Source organism: Anomalospiza imberbis, chromosome 2, assembly GCF_031753505.1.
Source record: "Anomalospiza imberbis isolate Cuckoo-Finch-1a 21T00152 chromosome 2, ASM3175350v1, whole genome shotgun sequence".
Lineage (NCBI taxonomy): Eukaryota > Metazoa > Chordata > Aves > Passeriformes > Viduidae > Anomalospiza > Anomalospiza imberbis.
In genome coordinates, this window is record NC_089682.1 from 46,862,108 (window position 1) to 46,887,757 (window position 25,650).

The 25,650-nt window shown below is 39.1% G+C and overlaps 1 protein-coding gene across 2 annotated transcripts; it reads left to right on the forward strand.

Moving 5' to 3' along the window:
• The first annotated feature begins 1,142 nt into the window (after positions 1–1,142).
• PAXBP1 (PAX3 and PAX7 binding protein 1) lies at positions 1,143–24,234 on the forward strand. 2 transcript variants are annotated; one of them, XM_068180751.1, is made up of 18 exons: positions 1,143–1,663; positions 2,412–2,540; positions 4,121–4,297; positions 5,377–5,598; positions 6,160–6,263; positions 6,626–6,846; positions 7,782–7,971; positions 11,905–12,028; positions 14,019–14,118; positions 14,549–14,664; positions 17,104–17,303; positions 18,774–18,918; positions 19,114–19,235; positions 19,807–19,883; positions 20,148–20,214; positions 21,755–21,901; positions 22,293–22,447; positions 23,656–24,234. In XM_068180751.1, exons 1-18 carry the CDS (start codon positions 1,207–1,209, stop codon positions 23,771–23,773), a joined length of 2,871 nt encoding a protein of 956 aa, XP_068036852.1. In that variant the 5' UTR covers positions 1,143–1,206; the 3' UTR covers positions 23,774–24,234. The 2 variants fall into 2 exon arrangements, with proteins under 2 accessions (XP_068036852.1, XP_068036853.1); XM_068180752.1 differs by having other exon boundaries at positions 5,377–5,472.
• Positions 24,235–25,650: the final 1,416 nt, after the last annotated feature.

Consider the following 25,650-nt stretch of genomic DNA (forward strand, 5'->3'; position numbering starts at 1 on the left):
AGCTGTGGGAAAGACATCATTTCCTTTGTCAGCACCTTAGCAACAAACCATAAGCCTTTTTCTCCAAATTACAACTATTTCCCGTGATACCTTTCATAACTGTCTATTACACACACAGGCAAATAATTCATGTCATGTGCCAGGAACTCCCTAATCCAGCTGTCTGTGCAAGAGAGCTAACCTTGCCTTCACAAACTAGCAACTCACCAATCATAACACAGGAGGGTGTTGTGTTATTAAGAAAGAAAAAAAAAAGAAAAAGAGCCGGTACACGCAAATATATTGATTTCTATATGTTACCAAGGCTTTCTCCAAAATCTGGAAAAATGAAACCTAGATGATCTTCAGCAAAGATCTGCTGGTAAAAAAATGTGCTGAAATCACAGTAATTCCCCATTACCATGACAGCAGTGTCCAAAAATTCACACATGCAGCAGTAGCTGAGGATGTATGTATTCTGGCCTTGTTGGGAAGAAATGAGGTTAATAAATCCATGGGCTTTCTAACAGAGCAAATTAAATTTCTAGTTACTTTTGCCACTGTAGTGTTCTGAATAAGGCTGGTGCAAAAGACATTTTATTCCAGTGCCCAAGTAAGCACTGCAGTTTGCTTTTTCCAGGAAAAAATCCTCAACTACAGAAATCCACAGCTCAGATATTGTGGTGAGCTTCCCAACGACCCTATTCTGCCCCAGCGGATACCAAAAACCCGCTACCAATTCTATTTTATAGGGCTTTGCGCTATAGAAGTATTGCACTAGAAGCTCGCAGAATTTTTCCAGAACAACGTCTCCTAAAACGCATCTACGTCTGGTATAATAAAATTAATTTTATATAACAAACTCATCTCGCATGATGAACCTTTTCTTTAATATAAGTCACTGTATACGTACATCAGCCTCCTCTTCCCTTCTTTCACCCCCACCCCTCTCCTTTCCGGGCTGCTCGCGCTGCTCTCCCGGCACAAGATGGCGCCGGACGCGAGGAGGCAGCGGCGGCGGGGCGGGCCGCTCGAGCCCCCGCTCCGCGCGCTCCCCGCGCTCCCCGCCGCGCAGGCGCAGTGCCGCGTCCTCAGCCCGCCGGTGGTGGAGCCAGCGGCAGGGGGCGCTGCGGGCAGCGGTGCCATGCTCGCGGGGCCGGGCGTGGGCCGCAGCGCGGGGTGGTCGGAGCGGACGGCACCGGGGGCGGCCGGTGGGTGCCTGGCGGGATGTTCCGCAAGGCCCGGAGGGTGAATGTGCGGAAGCGGAACGACTCGGAGGACGAGGATGAGGAGCGCGACGAGGAGCCGCCTCAGGAGCCGGCGTCGGCGGCCGGGACGGCGGGGGAAGGGCCCAGCGAGGCCTCCGTGCCGCTGGCGTCGGGCGCTGGGCTCCTGCCGCTGCCCGCCGGCTGCGTGCCCCTCGCCCTGCCCGGCAGCCCCGCGGCCTTCGCCTGCGCCGCGAGCTACGGAGCGGCTCTCGGCTTGGGGCTGGGCTTGATGGGAGGCGACCGAGCAGGCCTGGGGGCTCTGCCGGCGCCCGCTGTCCTGCGCCCCCCGCCGCCGCCGCAGCCCCAGCAGGGCAATGGGCTGCCGGCAGGCGGGCGCCCCAAGGAGAAGAAGCGGTCCCGGGAGAACAAAGAGGTGCCGAGGGCCAGCCTGCTCAGCTTCCAGGACGAGGAGGAGGGTGAGGCGGATGGTTGCCTGGCTTTTGGGTCACTTCTTGCGGGAGTGAAAGAGACCCGGAGCTGCTCAGCCTGCTCTGATCCTCTCCCGGCCCTACAAGAGAGCCAGTATTTATTTTTTTAGGGCCGTCCCCCTGTGGCCTGGGGTGATGTGGGATCACATAAGAGGGGCGAGCCCTGAGAGCACGGTAAGGGGGCCTGAGGATGCACGGGCCTCCCCCGGCCCGACATAGCTCCTGCGGGGCCAGCATGCTTCCAGCGGGCTTAGTTGTGGTGTAGGGGTTCAGATTGCTTCTGTGTTGCTTCTGTGCATTACTTGTGCTGCGTTTACTGCACCTGGGTGGCCCGCGGGTTTGTGCGGGAGTAAGTGCAGCCTGTAGTCTCCCCCTGGAGCCATCAGTGTTAGCTGAGGAGCATCTGTCCCGTGGCTTTGTGTCGAGGTTGTTTTAATCTGATGTGGCTGGTGTTCACGGGTCACCTCGGACTCACTGTCTGTTGTCCGAACAGTTCGTATAGTTTTGAGTCGTTTTAGAAGGAATTCTCTTGAAATCACTGAAACTTGGTTTCTAAGACTCGTGATTTGAAATCTTGATAGAAGTACTGAAGGCGTAGAATTAGACTTTTACTATAGACTGTGAAAGAGCCCTACAATGTTTGTTAATGGCATTTGTGATGTACAAAATTTAGAGATCTAATAAATAAGTATGTTTGACAGATCTCATGTAATGTTATCCAATTTCTCTTTTAAAGAAACAGAAGAAGTTTTCAAAGTGAAGAAATCAAGTTACAGCAAAAAGATTGTAAAACAATTGAAGAAAGAATACAAAGAAGATCTTGAAAAATCAAAAGTTAGAACAGAGGTCAATTCTCCAACAGATGGTAATTGCAAAACTAATAGTAACTTCTGTAGTGGAAAAGATGAAGTACTGTAATTTAATTTCTTGTTTTCAAAATGAATTGTTAGTCTTCAAGAGAATTTCGCATTTAGAGCTGAAGTAAAGCACAGATGAAATGTGTTACTTGAGCCTTAGGAATGCTGTTCTGCATTGGTAGAAAGTTCTTTGGTTCTCATGTAGAAGTTAACATAGAAGGATGGAACTTCTCAGCTCTGTTAGATGGTTATCAGTAGACATCAGTATTCTGAATTGCAGCTGTGTTTATGACAGATGAATTGCCTATTGAATTGGGAAGGAATTCCATTAGTTTGAAAATATACCTGGTGCTTATCTGACAAGATGTGTTCTTATAATGCATTTTCTTCTAAAAGGAAGATTTTTGGGGTGCAGAGTGGTGGTCTTTGTTATTAAGTTAACTGTTAAACAACTGCCTGTTTCAGGACTTGGATCTTTGAGTAGACTTGATTAAGATGATAGATTTAAAGTGTTGGAGCAAAAGGATCTGTTAATAATGTACAGTCCTTGAGAGCTTGAAATAGAGCCTGGGACTTCAATTTCATTGTACTTTTGGTTTTTGGTAAGCTCATTGGTAAAGTGTAGTGCTTCCTTTTTCACTTAAGTTTTTGCATAAATTATGTAATGCAATGAGCATGAGCTGGGAGGCTTATGATCTAAAGATTGCAATGAGCTAGAGAAGCACTTGGGGATTGAACATAGTCCCATGCAGGAAATACCCTTTTTAAATTTAATTAAATTATTTTTAAAGATTTTGTCTGCATTTAGAAAACCCACATATTCTTTCTTACTAGAATCCTTAAATTGCCTATGCAGTGGTGTGGGGCATGAGCAAAACCAGAAATTATAATTTCTGCGGCTAGTGTTCAGATCATATGTGAAAACCTGGATTCTTGCTTCTGTCACAGTGATCCTTAAAACATTACATTTTGCGCATGTGTGTGGGGGCCATGTTTGTTTCATTTCTGTTTGTTTCACTCTCCCTAATTCATGAGGCTATAGTTCAAAGACTTAAAGGCTGCTACTGAGAGAGTAGCCTGGATTCTCTAAACAAGTGCTTGAGTCTGAAACCTCAGATATGTGCAGCTTGGTTTGGGTAGCTGGGTTTAACATGCATTTTTTTACACATTATTTATACTTGCTGCCTGTATCTGCATGTTACCCACCTAATGTAGGGCGTAGCCCAAGAGGAAAATGAATGGTTCTTTTGACATCAATCAGTTCTTGTGGAAATACTTGGTCTAACACAGGCAGTGCTTTCTCATTGAAAGAGACTTTGACAAGGTTGCGCAAGGTTGAGTTCCCCCACTTTCTTAATACTTGACAATATGAAGAATGTTTAGTGGTTGGTGGGGCCTGCCTTGTCACATTTTATTTTGATAAGATGTCAGTGATTTAATCACAATTGAGAAAGTGTATTTTCTCAAATAATACAATTATTATGTAACATTTTCGTTTGATTTTCACTTTTGGTTGTTATATCTTTAAAAAATACTTTTGAGTCATCTTTATAAATGGAGTAAAACATGGACTTTGCTGTCTTATCAGTTGAAGCACCACTAGAAAAGATAGGACAGAATAAGGATATAGGCCAAGAAGATGGGACTGCAAACAGTGAGCATGGTGAAGAAGAAATGGAAGTTGAAAGTGAGAAGGAAGAAGAAAAACCAAAAGCTGGTGGTGCTTTTTCAAGTCCTCTGTCATCACTGAATGTTCTCCGCCCAGGTTGGTTTTTGTAATATGCCTGATAAGTTACCAAGTGATTTAGCCAATGGTTGTAGCAGACTAATGTGTGTGAGAGATTAGGAAATAGTTTCCAACAATTTACCATCTGAGAGTTCAAGCAACTGCTATTTTCTAAAGGTGCTCAGTTTTACAAATCTTATGGGAGAAAATGTTTTGTTATGGAATGCTTCATCCTGATGTCAGAGGCAGGAGTTCATCTCTCAGTAGATGACAAACTGCAAGAAAATCTAGATTTGGAATAGGTGACTTCACATGATATTTAGCTGCTTTCAGTTAAAATTTCTTCTTTAATGAAAATGTTTTAATTATGGGTCTGCACGGTATCTGAAATACTTTCCTATCCTGTTTTGTATACTGAGGTTCTAGTCAGGCACTGAGGCCAGAGAAATCACTCTGAGAAAATATTTTTGAAACTAGTTTGCTAATTATGGTAGTTTGTTCCCCAAATACCAGATGGGTGTCCTGGGTCCACATGTTGATTTATATGACCTATGTAAGCTGTGTTAAGTTTTGTGCAGTAGATTTTAGAGTTTTCAATTAGGTCTGATGCTTTTCATGTTTCCCCTTGATTGTACAATTTTTTGTATATTAACTGTGTCTGATTTGGTGTCCTCTTAATCTCTGACTGATGATTTTGTATTGAAACGGTTGATGCTTTTTATTCCCCCAAAATAAGAAGAGCTGGGAGCAATATTGGGATAGGAAATGACACAGTCATTTTTTTCCTTCCTTTGCAGTAGTCAGCTCCTGTAAAGGGCTTCCTCTTCTTTAGGAATATTTCACGTAGGAGCACTAGGAGCTCATATGACATGAGCTGCTGGAAGTAGAGCCAGACTTTCTGTGATGATCCTAACTTTGAGGGTTTCTGGTCAGAAAGTTGACATGTTTAGCATCTAAGTTGCTTGCAAATGTTTTCTGTGAGTATGGATTTGCTTCCTCTCCTCTTTTTTTTCTGTGTGCAGAGATGATTTGATAACAGTGACAAAGATGAGCAGTAAGAAATAGTAACACCTGTTTTGTTGCAGTGGTTGTTTAACCGTGCATACATCTGTCTCTAGGAGAAATTCCAGATGCTGCTTTTATTCATGCTGCTAGGAAAAAGCGTCAAATGGCTCGTGAACTGGGAGACTTTACCCCCGTTGACAGTGAACCAGGTAAAGGCCGCCTTGTTCGAGAAGATGAAAATGATGCCAGTGATGATGAAGATGATGACGAGAAGAGGAGGATAGTTTTTACAGTGAAGGAAAAATCCCAAAGGCAAAAGATTGCTGAGGAAATAGGTAAACCCTTTTTTGGAAGATCAGCTGATAAATGTTCACACTGTTTTCACTGTGAGTGCTCCCATTCAGCATTTTTAAACAACATGTTTTTCAAACAATCAGGAGTTGCATAACATTTCTGAGGAAAAGTACTACATAATGGAATATGCTTGTAAAATTTTGAGCACAAAACGATGTTCCTGTGCACACTGCTGACTGTGATAGAAACTTACACTAGGGTCAATTCTTGGTTTTCCTGTACTCTGTTTTTAGGGAGTATATAATTGTGAAAAGAAAAACATTTGCTATAGAATCCTTTTTGCTGGCTAGCAGGTAAAATAACCTTTTGGAAAAGCAGTTAGACCTTAGAGGATTTTACCAGCAGTGAATTGTGAATTTTCCCATTGGATCTTTCAAGTGGAACTCTGTGCTAATAGTTCACAGGCCAGTGTCCTTAATTCCTCATGAAGAGGAAAGGAAGATACTCTGAGATGTTCTCACTGAGGCATGGATTCAGGTTTTTGAATTTGTGGCCCTTACAATTATGAATGCACTATCTTCTTTTCTCTTACTTGTATGAAGGTATTGAGGGAAGCGATGATGAAGCACTAGTGGCAGGGGAGCAAGATGAGGAACTCAGTAGGTGGGAGCAAGAGCAGATACGAAAAGGAATCAACATACCCCAGGCATGTATATAATTGTGCACTCTTTTTTGATTTGTTTCTGCAAGTATTGGCTAAATCCTTTACAAACTTGAGTAGTTTACAGATGGCTGTTTCATTTGATAAATTAAGTCTGTAAATTCTGATGTTCTTTAAAGAGAAATAGTATAAGTATTTAGAATGGTAATGATACTAGGAATTTGTCCATTTACCTTCTTGAGGGCATTTGTTTCTTCTGTCTTACATATTGGATACTTAAATCCCCTTGATAATTACATTTTGTAACTGTATCTGCTTATGTTTTTCACTTTGATTTGAAATGTCTAAAAAAGTTTCCATTTTCTTTAAAGCCTAATATAGTAGAATTTGTTTTCCTCTGCCACTAGGTTCAACCAAGTCAGCCTGCAGAAGTGAATAATGTGTACTACCAGAACACTTATCAGACACTGTCTTATGGTTCATCATATGGCATTCCATACACCTATGCTTCATATGGATCATCAGAAACCAAGTCTCAAAAAACAGATAATACAGTTCCTTTCAAAACTCCCAGTAATGAGATGACTCCTGTTACTATTGATTTGGTAAAGAAACAGCTTAAAGACAGGTAGGACAGACCATCTTTTTAGACTTAAAACCTGTCCCCTAGGTTTCTGTTCCTCAGGTGTCATTTAGTCTCGGTGAGCAAACACAGAGTTTCATCGCTGGAAACTGACTGGTACATCCATTAAAAAAAAAAAAGAGGCAAACAAAAAAGCTCAAAGTGAAGATGACATTGACACTTTGTTCGAAAATCTCCTTGGATTGCTTCTCTGGAGTGAAACTTTAAATTTGAGGCCATTGATCTTGTTGAAGAGAGGTCTGAGTTCCATCTTCTGGACACTGCACAGTCTTATAGTGAAGAAATGAAAGGCCAATGAGGTGTTTAGCTTATCAAGCTGCATTCCTTTAAACTGTGAATCAGAGATTTCCCCTTCAGTAGATAAAGAATTGAATTTTTAGTGTGTACAGGGATTTTTTGGCTTAAACACTGTAATCTGCTTGTCAGGTACGCAGAAGGTATGGAATGAGCAAGACAATTGCAATGAGAAATCATATGTAAAGAACTGCTTGCACTTTACATGTCTTCAAAGTTGGTTTGTATGCCCCTTGTAATGTTGCAGCCTTTGACAGTAAATCAAGTTAGCAGAGGAAAAAGAATGCTTTGTATAAGCTGTAGTTCCTGTCCACCCCCAACCTGTTCTGCCAGCTTTTCATTAGGGACAGCCTTGCACTATTCTGTGTGCTATCAACTCCTCTAGAAGTTTGTAGGAGTGGCCAGTGCGATGCGCTAAAGCATAGTCTAGCAAAAGAGTATTGACCATTAGCCTTAGGGTTCATGAAGAGTGGGGAGAAAGTGACAAATCAAAGGTCGAGAATTTCTTTGCAAAATTTCCTGTATATAGGCTCAGTACTTGCACTGTACTGTCTGTTTGATGTCTCAATGGTCTGAAATAGACAGACTTTTGGATGTAAATTTACTATTTATCCATTGCCCTTCAGGTTGGATTCTATGAAAGAAATGCACAAAGCTAATCGGCAGCAATATGAGAAACATCAGCAAAGCCAAGAGGACTCTACCATGGCAATTGAAAGATTAGAAGGGTCTTCTGGGGGTATTGGTGAACGGTATAAGTTTTTGCAAGAAATGCGAGGGTATGTCCAAGACTTGCTTGAGTGTTTCAGTGAAAAGGTAAGGATGCAAAAACATTAATCTCTTTACAAAAAAAAAAAAAAGGGGTCTCATTACATGCCAAACAGCACATCTCCCTCTGTTTTCGAAAAAAGTCCTTTGAGAGCATATTCTTCAAAAGGTTTGGTTATTTGAGGATTGAAAAGAACTTTATATCATGCTAAGCTCATTATCAGAAATCTCTCCTCCTAGCTCACTGACTTCAGATTGCCTAAAAACTTGCAGATTTTATGTCTTCAGGATTTTCGTAGATACTCTGGCGTTTCAACTTTACTCAGCTACTCCTTTTTACTTGTGTTTGACATCAGGTTAGCAAAAATAAGGGCTGAATTACAACATTGCCACTTTCTAGAGTGCTTGATGTATGCAATAACAAGAGGCTTTGTATTTTCTGTGTTATTCTAAACTTCCTCCTGCCAGATGTTTCTTGGTATTGCTCTGGAGTCTGAAGGAGAGAAGTTGTTTTAAAACTAGCATAGCTACCCACACTTAAAAATGTATGTCTTTCATGTAGTGTGATACTTTTATGCATCTCTAAGTCAAAAACTTAGTCTTTTCTCTTACAGTTATGCACTGTGCTTTGATTACTTACTTTGTTGTAAATATAATAGAAACTCTTGAATATATAGATATATATATACACACATGTATTAGGCACACACAGAAGCTGTAGAATTCAGTTAGCAGTATATTGGCTATTTCTTCATTGTCTTCGAACGTAAATACAATTGTAGTATAATAATTTCTTAATATCTTGTCAGAATAATTGAGTAGTTTTAAGCTACTGCTTGCCTAGCCTGTTAGGTGTGAGAGAGGAATGGAGAAGCATTTTGGGTGCTGATATTGTCTTCTATTAGTGGAACTGGGAGAGTCCAGTCTTTGTCCTGTAAAAGTGAAGAGTAACTGTGTCATGAGCAAACCCAGGAAGTGTGGGACAGTTAATTCACCCAGCTGATTGATTAGTGTAACTAATTAGTTTCAATTGATTGTTCACTTAAGAAGCCATATTCCTGAGTCTACATTAGCATTAGCTGTTGAAGATTAATAAAGGTACTTTCATATGCAGCGCTGGCAGTGCTGGTTCCCCAGATGGCTGATTTCCTATTAAAGATAAGTTTTTACATTTTTACTCTGAGATAAATTTGTATTTCAGAAATCAAGTTAAATATCTGTGTCTCTATTCAGTGTTTGCTTTCTAAACACCTTTTGGTAAATTACTTTTGTGATGACTATAAACCATGTGTGGAGGTTCTCCTTGATAGCATAAACTGTCTTTTTCAAATATTTTTAAGATGTGACTTTTATCATCTCAGGCTTCATAGGGGCATTTGCAGAGTTTTGCTGGTTTCAGGTGGAGGCTGCTGCTGTACTTATATGTAAAGTGACTTGCTAAAGCAGCAGGTGATGTGGTCAGTGTAACAGAAGCATTTCATTTATTTTGATATTGTTTGGCCAGATAATGTGGTTTGGAATTCAGTGCTTTCAGCATGACAAAAGTACCAGCAAATTCAGAACCAGTAGCCCACAGGATACAGAAAAGTTTTCTAAAAAGGACGTCTCGAAAGGGGACAAAGTCAAGTAATAAAATCAGTATGAATTTTTATTTAAATGAAATGCAGTAGGACGGTAAATTGCTCCAATCTTTTGAGTGTAGACATAAATTACCTTCAGCTTTTTTGTAGAACCTGTGGCCCTGACTGCTTCTATTTAAAGTGTTGTTACTATTGCAATAATATATGTAGTTATTATAATATACATGAGGATATGTATATGTATAATAATAATACCATATGTGTATATACATATATATACACACATACATATATGAAAACATATATTTAAATATGGTATTTTGAAGAGATTCTGAATGTTAGGATCACTTTGCCCAGTCTTAAGGCTCAGCAGAGTATGAGAAGTCAGCTATTACACAGATTTTAGAAGCAAGCACTAGAGAGGTCAAATCTTGTGTAATACCTTTTTTTCCCCAATAAATAAGAAAAACAGTAGAGTGGAAGATGGTTGCATGACTTCCTTCAGAAGTAATTACTGTAAAAATTATGCTTTCTGAGAAGGCTGGTGAGTCACAATGGCATTTTTACATTTTGAATGTAGGAATGTCCAGTGGATACAGAAAGATTGAATTGTCCTGGGCATGCCTTTGACAGCACAAGTAGATGAACTGTTACTTTACCTGAAAAAGTGAATTACCAAAGCTCTGTGTATCAGAATTATCCTTGTGATCTAAATGTTTAGAGACCTTTCTGCTTTTCCTCTTCCACTGTTTACAAGGGAAGTGAATGAAAAATCCCCTTGAAAACACTGGATTTAAGGTACTGACTAAACAAAACTGGGAATAAGAGCTATAACTTTATAGTAGTCAGTGAAATTGTCAGCCACTCATTAACCACAGTATTGATTAGAGAAGTATAAGGGCTTCTAAGTCTCTTGTATTCTGAATGGGAAATATTTTGAGTGGATTCATATATCTGAATACATCACTAGGTTTCTTTTTTTAATCCTGAGAAAATTAAAGAACCACTAGGGATGCGTTGAAAAATTTTCATTTAACTTTTCAATCTTAGAATTTCCTCTACATGCTTAAGAAAAGAAGCTGTATTTTCTATGGTAAACTGCAGTAAAGCTAGTATTTTTAAACTATTATTTCTCTTTTCAAATCTGTCTTAAATTCCAAATATGAACTTCCAGCTCTTGGAAGATTATTCCCTCCTTGTCTTTATCTCTACTCTTTTTCTCCAAAAGAAAGGTGTGCATATTTTGAGATGGTGCAGAGCTGCTTTCATTTTAATCTCTGGAGCCCCGTTTATCCCATAAAGCTAAAACCTGTTTCTTCTCTGATATGTATGTCAGTCTCAGCGAGCTGAAATGGCCCTGTAGCTATGAACTCAGAATTTTACATTTTACTGAAGGAGGTTCTTTAATAGTTGCTGAGTCACATTCGAAAATACTTCAGGAAACAATTTCTGATTTTATCTTTTGTTTTGGAAAAAAACATAATCCTGGATAGTAGGCAGCAATGAAATATAAAAGGCCGGAAGACTGTGGAATAAGCATATGTCTCAGAGGTAAGGAGGACATGGCTTAACTGTTCATACCAAAAGGACTTGCCTTTCCAAATTAAGAGATTGTGAAAGCTTCTGGTCTGCTATTTAATGTCAGGAAATTCCTGGCTGTCATAATGTCATCTATTTCTATTAGAGATGCTACCAAAATAGTTCATTAAAGAAAGAAAAAAAAGCGACAGATCTGATGTGACCTACCTGATTAATTCAAGGTTATACTTAATGCATAACTTGTACAAATTGTACTATTTTAATTTTAGTGATAAGCTAGAGGTGTATTTGACTGATTTGAATTACCTGTTGGCATAACACCCTTATGCAGGGTTTTATTTCATTTCAGTAATAATATTTCAGCAAATGCTATTAAAAGTTAGAGGACACAAAACAATACAGTAGGTTGGATTGATGGGTGTGTTTTTCACTGCGTACAGTCAGGTGATTTTCTCACTGAAGTGTAAAATACTTCTACATGCTTGTTTAGAGATAGAGAGGAAACAGTTGACATCTGAGCATTGCAGACGTTTAAGTAACACGTAACACGCTTGGTAGGGAAAGCAAGAATACTGGAAAGAATATTTCACACTCTTAATAGGATGTCTGGCTGTGTAGACTCATTCAAGCTGTGGAAGTTGCTTTCAGAATGCTTTTGTTCTGATTGAAAGCTGCCAGTGTTAAATGTATGCCCTTTCCATACCTTGAACTGTTTCCTGGTGCAAATGATACAGATGAGTAAAAGGCAGGACTTTGTGCTGCTGGGAGCACAGTGACAGCGTTTTGCTCCGGAATAGACTGGGACCCCAGAAGCTGAGCAGCTCAGGATCCGGGTATTACGTGGTGTATTGTATTTTTACAGGTGCCTCTGATTAACGAACTTGAATCTGCAATGCACCAGGTGTACAAACAGCGAGCTTCCCGCCTTGTCCAAAGACGACAAGATGATATTAAAGATGAATCTTCGGAGTTTTCAAGCCATTCAAGTCAGTCCATCTTGAAGGTTTTTATTATTCATTAAACAACCTTGTTTACTTAACATGACTTAATTGAAATGTAAATGTTTAATGTATGACTCTGTTATTAAAGTTTATTCTTACTCTTGAGATGAGTAGAAGCAAGTTTAGATGAAAGTTCTCTAATCTGTTTTGTTTTAAACTCAAAACCACTGTAACTCTGACTTCATCTCTCCTTTCTGTTTCTCTTAACTATATTTTCTCCTTCCTAGCACTAAAAATGTGTGCATGGTGATTGTGAGAGGAGTGGTAGCACGTGACTCCCCATTTTCTTATATCAGGACTTTTAAAAAATATATTTTCACCTACCTGAATCTATAAATGTAATTTAATGTATACAGTTAACTGTATAAAGCCACGAAGCAGGCTAGACATCTAGCTAATGTTCTGTTTTGTAGCCAGTATAAGTATTTGATTTCAGACACTTAACTGGTAAATTAAAGACCTGGAAGACTAATCAGGCTAATACAGTGACCCTGTATGAAATACAGCTTAAGAATAGCCAGTTAAAATGCTTGCTTACTGTGAATTTGTGGATGGGGGATTCTCACTAAGGAGGTTTCTTAGGGTGATTACTCTTCAGTATCTAAAACTCTACTAAAAGATTAATGTTAATTTAGATGGAAATATATGTTTCTTGGAGGAGTTTTTATTCAGCATATTAAATCTTTGGATGAAATATCCTATTAATAGAAGTCTTCTTTATGCTTCAGAGAGCTTCCCATTTTTAAAAATGGCTTTCTGTCCTGTTGTTGATGTAAAACTCTATAATCAATGCCATTTCCCTGTTCTGCCACAGTTGTCAGAGGTGAAATCTTGTTAATACCATTAGCTAGAACTCACCAAGATGATGAAATGTTAGGATGTCAGAGTTGGTCATTCCTTTGTAGACTGGTTAGCATACATATTCTTTTTAGGACTATTATGTGGCGTTCCAGGCATCACATGGCCTTGCAGTTTTATCATGAAAATGCTGTTTTGAGAACTAGAAACCTATTTCCTAAAAGAAGCTTAGAATGGATTTTTTTTATAATTATGTTTAATAATAGGATGGGAATAGTTCTTATTGCTGAAGTTGGGTTTTACAGAGAGATCTTATTAAGTATCTGGAAGTTTAGACAAGGCTCTTAGTAGTTCAGGTATTGAACAGGAGTATTGACATAGATTGGTATTAATACTTTAAATGACAAATTTGTAAATAGATTTTGTCAGAACATGTAAATTTATTTCTGAAGTTTGGATAGGGTGTTGTTTAAATGTTAATGTTTATACTTTAATGGGTGGACTTGAGCAGTGGCTAGCATTCAGTCTACTGTTTAAAATTTACCTGGAAAGGAGGAACTGGAAACACTCCTGCCTGCTCTCTGCTGTTCTAGCTGTGATGTTGTCTATAGCCAGGAACATAGATAAGCAGAACTTGAAAAAAGGAGGGAAGATGGTTAATATTTCTGTAGATTTTGATGTGTTTTAAACTTTAGGCAATCCAAAGCATATGAACTCAGAAACACCGTGACTAGAACTCTGAAATAACGTATATTCTTGCCCCAGTCACTCTTGTCTGCTATTTTTTTTTTCTAGTTTTCTTCTTAAAAATTATGTGGTGAATGTGTTTATGTAAGGAACACTTTTTTCTTGGACATTTCATTTAAGCTATTTCTGTTAAAACTGTTGACTTCTGTGTAGTTCGGCACTGTTGTGCAGGGATTAGAGTGAAGTATGGTGAAAACTACTTGGCATTTAAGTGGAAATTTTTCCAAAGTCCACTACTTTCTGTTTTAACCTCTACACATCGTGCATTCAGGCTTCTGGGGTGCATTGTGGTTTTTTTTTCTTTTTTGATACTTCGACTTTCAAATTACACTTAGTTTAAAAGTGGGTAAAAGGCTCTTATGAAACTGCCTACAGCACATTTACAGAATCATAAACAAGCATTTTAATTTTCATTGATGTAATTTTACAGATAAAGCACTGATGGCTCCAAATCTTGATTCTTTTGGGCGAGACAGAATTATCTATCAAGAACAAGTCAAGCGTCGGACTGCAGAAAGAGAGGCTAGAAGGTAGAGAATAAGATTTCTTTTCTCCTTTAGGAGTCTTTGCCTGCAAGATATAACTGTGTGACATATTAACATGAGTGGCAATGTTTGCTTCTTCCCTGCCAAGGGAAGAAAACACTTCAGCTGTTACGCTGGGCAGGGGTATTCTTATATATCCCAGCTTATTGTGCAAATGTACAAAACATTCCATGATACTGATTTAAAATCACTAAAAGAAACCATAGTAAATGTATTCCATATCTATGTGGTCTCTGCTGGTTTTGTTTCTTTCCATTGTTTGATGCAGCAACATAGTGGAATGCTTGAGGTTGTGGCATAGTAGAAGTTCTTTTCAGTTTGATTTCCCTAGAACCTAAAGGACAAGCCTAAGGTGGGGAAAACAGCTGGTTTCTCTTGCTTTACTATAGCTGGTTTATACTGCTACTCCTTTCAGAGCTCGCCGCAGACAAGCGAGAGAGCAAACTGGGAAGATGGCAGATCACCTTGAAGGCCTTTCCAGCGATGACGAGGAAACTTCAACAGATATCACAAACTTCAATTTGGAGCGAGGTTAGAAAAGCTACCCAAGCTTTATCACAGAACCACAGCATGGTCTGGGTTGGAAGGGACCTTAAATCCCAGCCAGTTCCACTCCCCTGCCATGGGCAGGGACACCTTTCACTAGACGAGGTTGCTCCAAGCCCCATCCAAGCTGGCCTTGAGCACTTCCAGGCATGGAGCAGTCACAGCTTCTCTGGGCAACCTGTGCTAGGGCCTCACCACCCTCACAGGGGAAGAATTTTTTCCCCGTATCCTGTCTAACCGTGCCCTCTGTCAGTGGGTAGCCATTCTCCCTTGTCCTGTCACTCCAGGCCCTTGTAACTAGTCCCTCTCCATCCTGCAGACTCCCTTCAGGTACTCTAAGGCCACAATTAAGCTACTCTGAAGCCTATTCTCCAGGCTGAACAATCCCAATTTTCTTACATAACAATATACCAAATACTTTATTAGATCCAAATGCAGCCCTGTTTATATACTTCAACATATTTTGGAAGGACTTTAGGAATTTTTGATTTCTAGATCATCAATGTGACCAGAATAGTCTCTATCACTAACCTGTTGTGTGTCTTGCAGCTGACTGAATAACCCATCCTTAGTGAGTTTCTTTTTATTTAATTCTAATACGCATTTGCTGGCAGGCAGTAAGCTTTTGGACTGTCAGTAAGTCTTCCAATTTGTAAAATAGTTTATAATTCTTGAAATACATGTTTGTCTTACTTGGGAAATTTTGAAAACCTCCGTGCTTTAGAAGTCTTTTTTTGGTTCATAGCAAGTATTTAGTGGAGTTGTGAATAAACTTCTAGACATGCAATGACAAAAGTTTTGTATAGTCTTGTTGCAGCCTGGTAAAGTTTGCAAATGATAGAAAACAATGTTGAATGCAAACATTGCAGAAAAATCTTGTGGTTCAATTAGCATTTGCTCTGATTAAAAGACAGTAAGGTTAGAAGAATTGAGGAGGAGGAGACCAGCAAGGATTGCATGCATAGAATTGCTTGTGTACTTTTGAGGAGGGATTGAATGGTTTTAGTCTCTTCAAGTAGAACAATATAAACTTTTCACAGTATGATAGCTAGGGACCATGAAATTAAGTGATAGGGTAGGTTTAAAATAAAGATGTCATTTCCCACAGAGAATCTAATAAATGGCAAAGTCATTGATATAGGTGGTTGTGGAGACCCAAAGTATGAACATATTAGAAAAGCAATTAAATGAACTGTCTAGCTGTTAGGTTCTTTGAAAGTGCAGACAGTTTCCACACTTTTAGTTGCTGTCTAATTTACTGCAATTTTATGATTGCACCGATTTTCTGTGTACAGGGAGGGGTCTTGGAGAAACAGAACAACAGATCAGGGTTGTTAGGTGCTGTAATTAACTTTGTTAAATTAAATTATCTAGATTCAATGAGACTGAATTGCACTTGGTAACTTGGCAATTTATGTGTGCAAAAAACTTTTGTAGAAATTTCTTCAGTTTCTGAATAGGCAGAGTGTTTGTAAAGCTTTTTTACTATTGTTTGCAGCTCTCATTTTAGTCCAGAAACAGCAGTGGAACAGAGGTGTGCACTTTGGACCTAATAACTTTATATGTAGTGTTTTTTCTTAATCCCAGTATGAAAAGTGTGGTTATATGACATAATCTCCTGTTTCCTCAGCCCTGTCTGTGCCTGCTGCGTGTACTAGTTGTGTTCATTGTGTAAGGGTTACTACTGTAACCAGACATTTACAAGTGTGTCTGTGGCAAATATGGCTGATTAAAATGGAACTAACCCTGAGAAGTAGAAAAGATGAAGGGAAAATAATATATAGAGAAAAAAGTCTGGACTGCATAGAAGCACAGACTACTGGTACTGTAAATTAAAAAAAAAAAAAAAAAAAAAAAAAAAAAAAAAAAAGAAAAGAAGGTGCTAGAGAATTGTAATCACTACCCAGTGCTAACAGGCATGTTCTGGAGTTTTGGACAGCGTTTTAGCATGGTGTCTGCCAGGACCCACCCTGTCTGAACTGCCTGTTCAATTGGCTTATTTGAGATGTCCTCCTATATTTGCACTTGGATTATCAAAGTTCTAGAATAATCTGGGTTGGAAGGGGCCTGGAGAACAGCTGTTTGAAACTGCTGTGCAAAGCAAGGCCAGTTTTGAAGTTAGATCCACTCTGACTACAGTCCAGTACGTCACCAATCCTAATTACGTCTGGTAACTTGAAATCCTTCCATGAAATGTTTAAAGTAGCACCTGTGATAAAGCAGTCTATTGGACAGTACTCGTGCTCCTGTTCTTATAGCTTTGTGTGCTCGAGGCAGGAGTAACAGAGTTTCTAAAGGTGATGGGGTTTTTTTTTTGTTTTGTTAGTGGGAGTTAGCTTATGCCAGTGAGCATCAAAGAATGTCTTGGAGGAGGCATTACAGGGAGTAGGTGATTAACTTTTTGTTCCATTTCTCCCCTGCTAGATCGTATATTGAAAGAATCCAGCAAAGTTTTCGAAGATGTTTTGGAAAGTTTTTACTCGATTGATTGCATTAAGTCACAGTTTGAAGCTTGGCGCTCCAAGTACTTTGCTTCTTACAAGGATGCTTATATTGGCCTGTGTTTACCAAAGTTGTTTAACCCTTTAATCAGACTTCAGCTGCTTACCTGGACTCCTTTGGAGGTAAGCTCTTCTGCAAGCAGCTTCTGTCTTAGCTGCTACATGGTGGTTCTTTTGCACTTGAGCAGAGCAAAGTAAATTGGACCTTTGATGCATGCTTCTCCTAAAGGTGTGTTCTAGGGATGAAGTTTCAAATGGGTACCTGTCTTGCAGCAAAGTTTTTCTTGGGAGTGCCTGGACTAGTTGATACTCTGTTCCCAGCAAACCAGAGTTAAATTTGGCACATTGCCAGATCTTTCTCAGGAAGTGATGTAGACCAAAAAATCTGCAACTGCCCGTGGTGGTGGGTTGGAACGAGGTGATCTTTAAGGTCCCTTTCAACCCAAACCATTGTATGGTTCTGTGAAAATACATTTAGTCTTTAAAATACTTAAGAGAAAATTGTGACTCTAGATAATGCTGTTTCATCAGAAGTGGAACTAAGAAGTTTGTTCTTATGTGGAATTACAACCTGTGTCTCTAGGTTATGTATCTGTCTCTCGCCTACACCTCCATACCCTGTAGAATTCTGGCTGGCAATTTCCAAGCCTTTCTCATAGTACTCACAACCCAGTTATTATGTAGGGAACATGGGAAAAACAGGACAGTACTGTGGCAGCCCAGTATCCCTGGCACACATTCATTGTCCAGCCTGGATATGTATTTCATGAGATGCCACCAGGACAAACAGTTCATGTAGCTTTTGACTCCCTCTCTGATCGTTTGTTCAGAAGTGCTTTTTTTTTTCCTTAACCTACCAAGAGAGTATCTGTAGAAGGGGTTTCTTTATCACCTTTTCTCCAAGTGTAGAGGAGGGGGAGGCATCACTTCTCTTCAGAGAAAGTTGAGAGTGTTAATAATAATTAATATAATAATGTAAATTATTTTTATAATATTAAATAATTTTATTAATTTGATGTTTGACTTCATTAATCAAGCAAGAAAAAAATCTAAGAAAGATGCCATCATTAAATTTAAAACATTTTTTCTGCATTCTCTCTTCCCCCATGCTATTTCTCTGAGTTTTCAGGTTGACAAAACAAAGTTCATGTTAGTTGGAGGCATGGTAGAGAATTATCAAATCTAACTGTATTCACTACTCTCTGTTACTGATCCTGGTAAGCATTTTGTTGAGGTAGAAAAATTACAAGGTGCTCATAAAAAGGGATTTTAAATCCAGAAGGCATAATTTTAAAATGCAGCACACTTGAGCTGTACTTCCGACTTGTATGCTAATCTGAAGGCTTTTGTTTAGTTTAGGTGTAAGTAGAAGTTAAAATCTGTGGAGCAACAACTGCTAAAAAATCAGTCTTGCTACAGCCATTTTCTCTTTTTGTTACATCTAGTGGCTATGCTGGTAGAATGAATTGGTTCATTTGCCAGTGTTTTAAAGTTGTTTCTGTGAGTGTATTGTATTTGCGTGCATAATACTTTTTCTATGTGTTGACTTCAAATCTTTGTATAGGAATCTAACCCCAGTTCTTTTTTTATTAGGGCAAGTGTCGAGATTTTGAAACAATGTTGTGGTTTGAGTCATTGCTGTTTTATGGCTGTGAAGAGCAGGAGCAGGTGAAAGATGATGCTGATATTTCACTGTTGCCTACCATTGTAGAGAGAGTTGTTCTTCCTAAATTAACAGGTATAGGCTGAAAAAATGGGAGGGAGGGGGTTGTGGAGTCTGATGCTTGTTTGTGCTTTCAGATTTTACTGTTTTGTAAATAATTGCATGGATTTGAGTATATAATACTGTATTTGAGTATATAATACTGTATTTGTATAATAATTACTGTATTTGAGTATTTGTAAAGTGGAGTAATTCTTTAATCTCTTACAGTAATTTCTGAAAATATCTGGGATCCCTTTTCTACCACACAGACTTCTAGAATGGTAGCAATTGTACAGAAACTAATAGATGGATATCCCTCAGTGGTGAATGCAGAAAACAAAAATACACAAGTAAGTTGTTGGATTTTTTTCTTTAATATGTTGCATATGTAAAGGAATTTGAATACATTTTTAATACCTTATGTTGGGAAATACAGCAAGAAAAATTATTTAAAAATTATTTGGTGCTCTGCAGCCTTATTGTGGGGAGTAAAGTATGGTGATAAATTAAAAGAAGAAACTTAGTGAAGCCTCCCCAAAATAGATACTAGAGATAAAAATATACACCAGATGTAGTAAGACTTGCTGGTCTCCAGTTTTGTAAGGGTTGGCTACAAATACTTGGACTTTTCTTTTTTAGATCTTTGCAGCCTTTTCAAATGTATTGCCTGGAAATTGGGTTGTTTTACTTGCCTTCTGTGAGTGCAGGAAGTGGTAATAAGAGTTCAAGTTTTGATTGAAAGTGTCAAATTTCTGCTCTGTTAATTATTACAGACTTCTTTTAGACTGTTTGTGTGCTCAAATATGTATGTATGTTTATTGTTACGGTCACAAGTGTTCTTTGTTGCTTTAAAAATCAGTTTCTGAGTGTTTAACTACTAAGCAGTGCATTGGACATTTAAAAACAAATTACCTGTTTCAGATGCTTTTAAAGGCCTTGTTGCTAAGAATGAGGAGAACACTAGATGATGATGTATTCATGCCCTTGTATCCAAAAAAGTAAGTTTGCTTTCAACTATGGTATTAGACCTTTCTTAGCAAGTCACTGTGTTCTGTCCATAGTTAAGAGGGGTTATTCCCAGTGTGGTTCAGTGCCTGGGTACACAAGATCTTTTGTCATCCTTCTGGGAGCATTTAGCAGAGACAAGAAGGATGAAAGAGAATATTTATGGAAATTAACTGTGTTTTGGAAGGAAAAAGCCAGCAAATTCAAGACAGAGGTGTGGTCTTGGTTGCTCATTAAAGAAATGTCTTACTTTCCAGCATCTTAGAAAACAAGAACTCTGGTCCATATTTGTTTTTCCAACGTCAGTTTTGGTCCTCTGTTAAGGTAAGTCAGTAAATATGTCCGGTAAATCTTTGGTCTAAGACAGTGAAGCAATAAAATCCTCCTCAAATTTGTGGAAAATGGTAGATGGAAACTGCTTCAACTTCACTTGCAAAAACTCCAACTCTGGATTCTTAGTCTTTGATAACGCACTGTGCCCTCTTCATGATGTGTCCAGTCACTAGTGGTGTCCCTCAGGGCTCACTTTTGGGCCCAGTCCTGTTTTATATCCTTACTGATGATCTAGATGAGGGGATCAAGTGCACCCTCAGTAAATTTGTGGACGACACCACAAGTTGGGCAGGAGCGTTGATCTGTTGAAGGGCAGGAAGGCTCTGCAGAGAGACCTGGAATGATGAGGCCAGTGGGATGAGGGTCAGCAAGGTGAAGTGCTGGGTCCCTACGCTTTGTCCACAGTAACCCCAGAACTGGGGCCTGAGTGGCTGGAAAGCTACTGGGCAGGAAAGGCCCTGGGGGTGCAGGTCAACAGCAGATGAAGGCAAGCCAGGTGTGCCCAGGTGAACAAGAAGGTCAAGGGCACTTGGCCTGTACCAGCAGTGGTGTGTCCAGAAGGACCAGGACAGTGATTGTCCCTCTGTGCTGGGCACTGCTGAGGCCACACCTCGAATGCTGTGTCCAGCTCTGGGCCTCTCAATTCAGGAAGGCCATTGAGGGGCTGGAGCATGTCCAGAGATGGGAATGGAGCTGGGAAGAGTCTAGAGGGGAGGTCCTGTGAGGAGCAGCTGAGGGAGTTGGGGTTGTTTAGCCTGGAAAGAGGAGGTGGGGAAGCGGGGAGACAGGACGGGGCACCTTATCACTGCCTGACAGTGGAGTGTGGTCAAATGGCGTCTGGCTCTGCTCCCAGGCAGCCAGTGACAGGATGAGAGGAAATGTCCTCAAGCTCTGCCAGGAGAGCTTCAGGATGGACATCGAGAAGAATTTTTTCACAGAAAGGATAGTTAACCACGGGGATGGGCTACCTGGCAAGGTGGTGGAGTCACATCCCTGGAGGTGTTTTTGAAGATGGACATGGCACTCCATATTCTGGTGAAGTTGACAAGGTGGTATTTGGTCTAAGAGTGGACTTGATCTCAGAGGTCTTTTCCAACCTAATTAGTTTTGTTGTTGAAAAGGTTGTCAAGAGGAAACACCATCATTTCAACTCGAATGTTATGAGGTCACTTAGCTTACTCACCCCAGGTTTTTTATATCCTTGTGCTTGTCAGAATAAAATATATTACTTTTGGGGAATATGGGAGCTCAAAGCTGTGGCTGTCATAGTTTATTTCTAATAAAAGACTGAAGAAAATTAACTCGCAGCTAAACAGAAACAGACTGATGTTGATTGAACAGTTGCTCTCCATGATCACATAAACAGAACTCTTTTCTGGAATTTTCTGTTCAAATGGCAACAGCAAAGGAGACTGTATTCTGAATAGGTTTGCAAAACATTTAAAATATTTAAAAATGTTTGATGTGTTTGATCAACTCTCTGATTTCAGTACATTTTGGAATAGTTATTTTCCCTGTGTTGTATTTTTAGTTACTGGGAAACTTTCTCCAGTGGTATGGAATCCTTTCAAACAAAACTCTACAGGAGCTGTCCATAGATGGGTTGCTAAATAGATACATTCTTATGGCTTTTCAAAACTCAGAGTATGGAGAGGACAGCATTAAGAAAGCTCAAAGTGTAAGTAAAATCAAGCCATGTTTAAAGTAATAGATTTAAAATGGAAGGAAAATATAGTTAAAACTTGACGTTGCCTATGAAATCTAGGCTTTGATACCTCAAAAGCTGTAGTCCGTGAAAAATAGATTTTTTTTTTTTTTTTTTTGTAGCATACAGACTAAAGAAATAACCTCCTCTGGCTCATGCCTGCAGATGGATTAGGTATACTGTGGGTTTCAGTGCTTTACTTCTTGGATTTTGGTGTGGGCTTTTTTGGTAGTTTTCTCATTTTTTCACTCAGTTGTGCCTTATCCCTGCAGTCTTACTAGGCAGACGTCACAAGTTACACGTTACCTAGCTTTTAACAATTTTGTGACGTTGTGTTTAACTTCCTTTTTCCCATTTTTCGTAGGTAATTGCTTGCTTCCCTAAGCAGTGGTTCACTAATCTAACGGGAGACAAGACGATTTCTCAGCTAGAAAACTTCTGTAGATACCTTGTTCACCTGGCTGATACAATTTACAGAAACAGCATTGGTTGCTCTGATGTAGAGAAGAGAAATGCAAGGTAACTTATTTTGAGTGAAAGCTGTTGCAGCTCTTGAGATTTGATTTATTTTGCCAATGCATGTAAACATGGGTAACTCCCTCCATCCTGCTGTGTGTTTTTGGAAACTTCTTTGAATTCACACGTTAGGAATGGATATTTTTAAGGTATCTGAAAATAGCAACTGCTGGAAATACTGGAATGCTGATAATATATTTTGCACTACTGCTTAGTGTCCTGGAGTCTTAAAGGGGTTTTTTATAAAAAGCAGGGAGAACCACTTTTTATATGAGCAGATACTGTGAGGACAAGGGGAAGTGGCTTTAAACTTGAAGGAGGAGATATTTGTGTTAGATATTGGGAAGGAATTCTTGGCTGTGAAGGTGGTGAGGCCTTGGCACATGTTGCCCAGAGAAGCTTCCTGTCCCTACAAATGCTCAGTGTCAGGCTGGATGTAGCTCTAAGCAACCTGGTCTGCTGGAATGTGTCCCTGTCCATGGCAGGGAGCTGGACTGAGATAAGCTTTAAGATACCTTCCAACCCAAAGCATTCTATGATTCTGCCAAATTTTGTAGCTACCATGTTTGGACTGTTTCTCCTTGTGAGCCTGTTGCTGATTCCTGCATCGTGGCTTCTAAATTGCAAACTGTCTTTTGTATACAGTTCAAAAGTTCTTAACTATTTACACAGCCAACTAGATGAACCTATTTCGCCCGAGATCCAAGAGTGATTTTACTTGAATCCAATGATCAGCTTAATTAAAAGTTTGCATTAGACACATTACTGCTGACCAAGTAAGCTGACATGCTATGGGAGCAGCAACAGCACAGGAATGAACAGTCTTCCAGTCTTGGTACAATCCTGTGTCTCAGTGTAACAGTTTGGGATTTAAGTTTATTTAAGTTTTTGAACTCTCTTGTTTGCTGGTATGTTTCTAAATTTGAAAGAGCTTTCTTCACCAGGTGAAATGATAGCTTGGTAAAAATTTGTATTGGAAGAGAAACATCCAATTATCCTGTTTTCATAGCAGGTTCTAATTTGATATCTATCTTCTGTCTTGCTTTTTCCCAGCATTTAACAAATCTGTTGCCATTACCTCATTAAGCAAATATAAAATCTGCAACAGGAATATGAAATATCTGGCTCCATAATGTAGTCTTCTGTTGGAAAATTAATCAATGTCATTGATTGTTCTGTTTCTGTATTGACTTCTCCTGCCTCTTTTTTAGGGAGCACATCAAGCAGATCATAAAGCTTCTAGCAAGTATCCGAGCTCTGGATCATGCCGTTACTGTTGCAAATGATCACAACGTAAAAGAGTTCAAGATTCTAATAGAAGGAAAATAGACTTTTCCCACCACTCATTTTGAGCTTTAAAACCATTCCTGATGTATAATTTATGTACATATGTAAAGTTTCTTAAACTGTAAAGTATTGATCTTTGTTTTAATACAAAGTGCATTCTTATATACAGCATCCTTAAAAATAAAAATCATTGACTTCATTGAAAACAAAAATGGAATCCCAAGGTTGTCATCTTTCCAGAAACCAGATTTTTCCTCAATTTTCTCAAAATCTTGTTCACAAAAATACTTTGTGGCCATAATCAGTGGTCATCTACACCTGTTAATTTTTCCATGGTTAACTGGAATGTGTATAATAGATTCTGTGTAATACAATGATGCATATATTTATACCACCATGTTGCTTTTACACTGGATATAAAGATGTTGTGCTGTCACAATAAGCTTTTCATTTGCTAAAAAATACTTATTTTGAAAATAAAATTATTCTATTATTGGCCAGAAGGGCTGGTAAAACATTCAAATATGTGAAAAGTCATGAGTTGAAGAATAGGGGCACATTGAAGTGGATCCTGACCTTTAAAAAGCAGCTGTGCACTCCAAGTGGAGTAACTAAAAAGTGATTTGCATTCAGAATATGGAAGTTTTGCCACTGTTCTTCAAAAGGAAGATCTGGATAAATGGTGAAGTATCTTTCATTTTGTAGGACTAATGGTCTACCTCTGAATTCTGGACCCTCCTTCCTTTTCAAAAGTGCTTAAGTTGTGTCAGGATTGTGGGGGGAGGGGGTTGGGTTTGGTTTTTTGTTTGTTTGATTTGGTTTTTTGGTTTGGTTTTGTAATGTCATTCATGGAACCTATTTCTTCAGGTTAGAGTGGCTGAAGATACGGAGCAAAATGAAGGTATTTTGAAACCTTTCAGATATTTATATAGTGGATATTAAAATGTTACACTTCCCACTGTTAGGAAAATGAATCCACAAACATCAGAGATTTATGTCCAAAAAGGAGACAGAGGAGTCCTTTTACTTTATTCAAATAAAGGAAGAGGCCATGGGACATTCCCCTGGGGTCTCTCAAATTTTTGGAGGATGCAGCCTCTTCTTTTATCCTAATTTCCCGGTTGCATTTCCCTTCTCTCTTTCCCCATTGGCTGAGGAACTTGAGAGGTACAGGCTTCCCAATACGCCTGATACCAAAGATTTCCCCCTAATGTATAACCCTCCCTTTTTAATTTTTATGGAATTTATGGTTTTCCCCATTGTTTCTGAAATCTTTCAATGCCCAATTTCATTTATCAGCAAACCTAAAGTTTGTTTGTAAGAGCAAATATCTTTTTCCATTCATCAATCAGTGGAATCCTTCCCATTGATCCTTTTATCAGTGCTAGTTTTATCTACCAGCAGACCCACAGCTTGTTTGTAAAGACAAATCCATCATTCCTCTCACCACTAAATATCATCTAAGTATAATCCTAAAAAACCCAAGGTGTTTAATTTAAATGTAAGTGAAAACCACTTCACTTCAAAAATCTGTTGATATACATGAGAACACTAATGACTTGATTTTGGGATCCAAGGCAGGTGGAGAGCTGTAATAGCCTTAGGTTAAAAGCTATTCTCCATGTGTGCCCAGCTTTTTTTTTTTTTTAGGGGAACTATAGCAATTTGCATTCTGAATAATATTTATGCTTACTGCATGTGATATAAATGAGTATATTAAACACATACCATTTGTAACATGGACACTTCCTTGGGACACTGGATGGTTATTTTTTTGAACAGTTGGGATTGATAGAGCACACTTAGAAATACCTGCTTTTAAAAATTACTTCAATAAACTCATATGTGAAGGAGTTGTTGCAGTACAACTTGGTAAGCTTTGTTCCTTTAGGAAGGGAGTGAAGGAAATGATGTGGGTA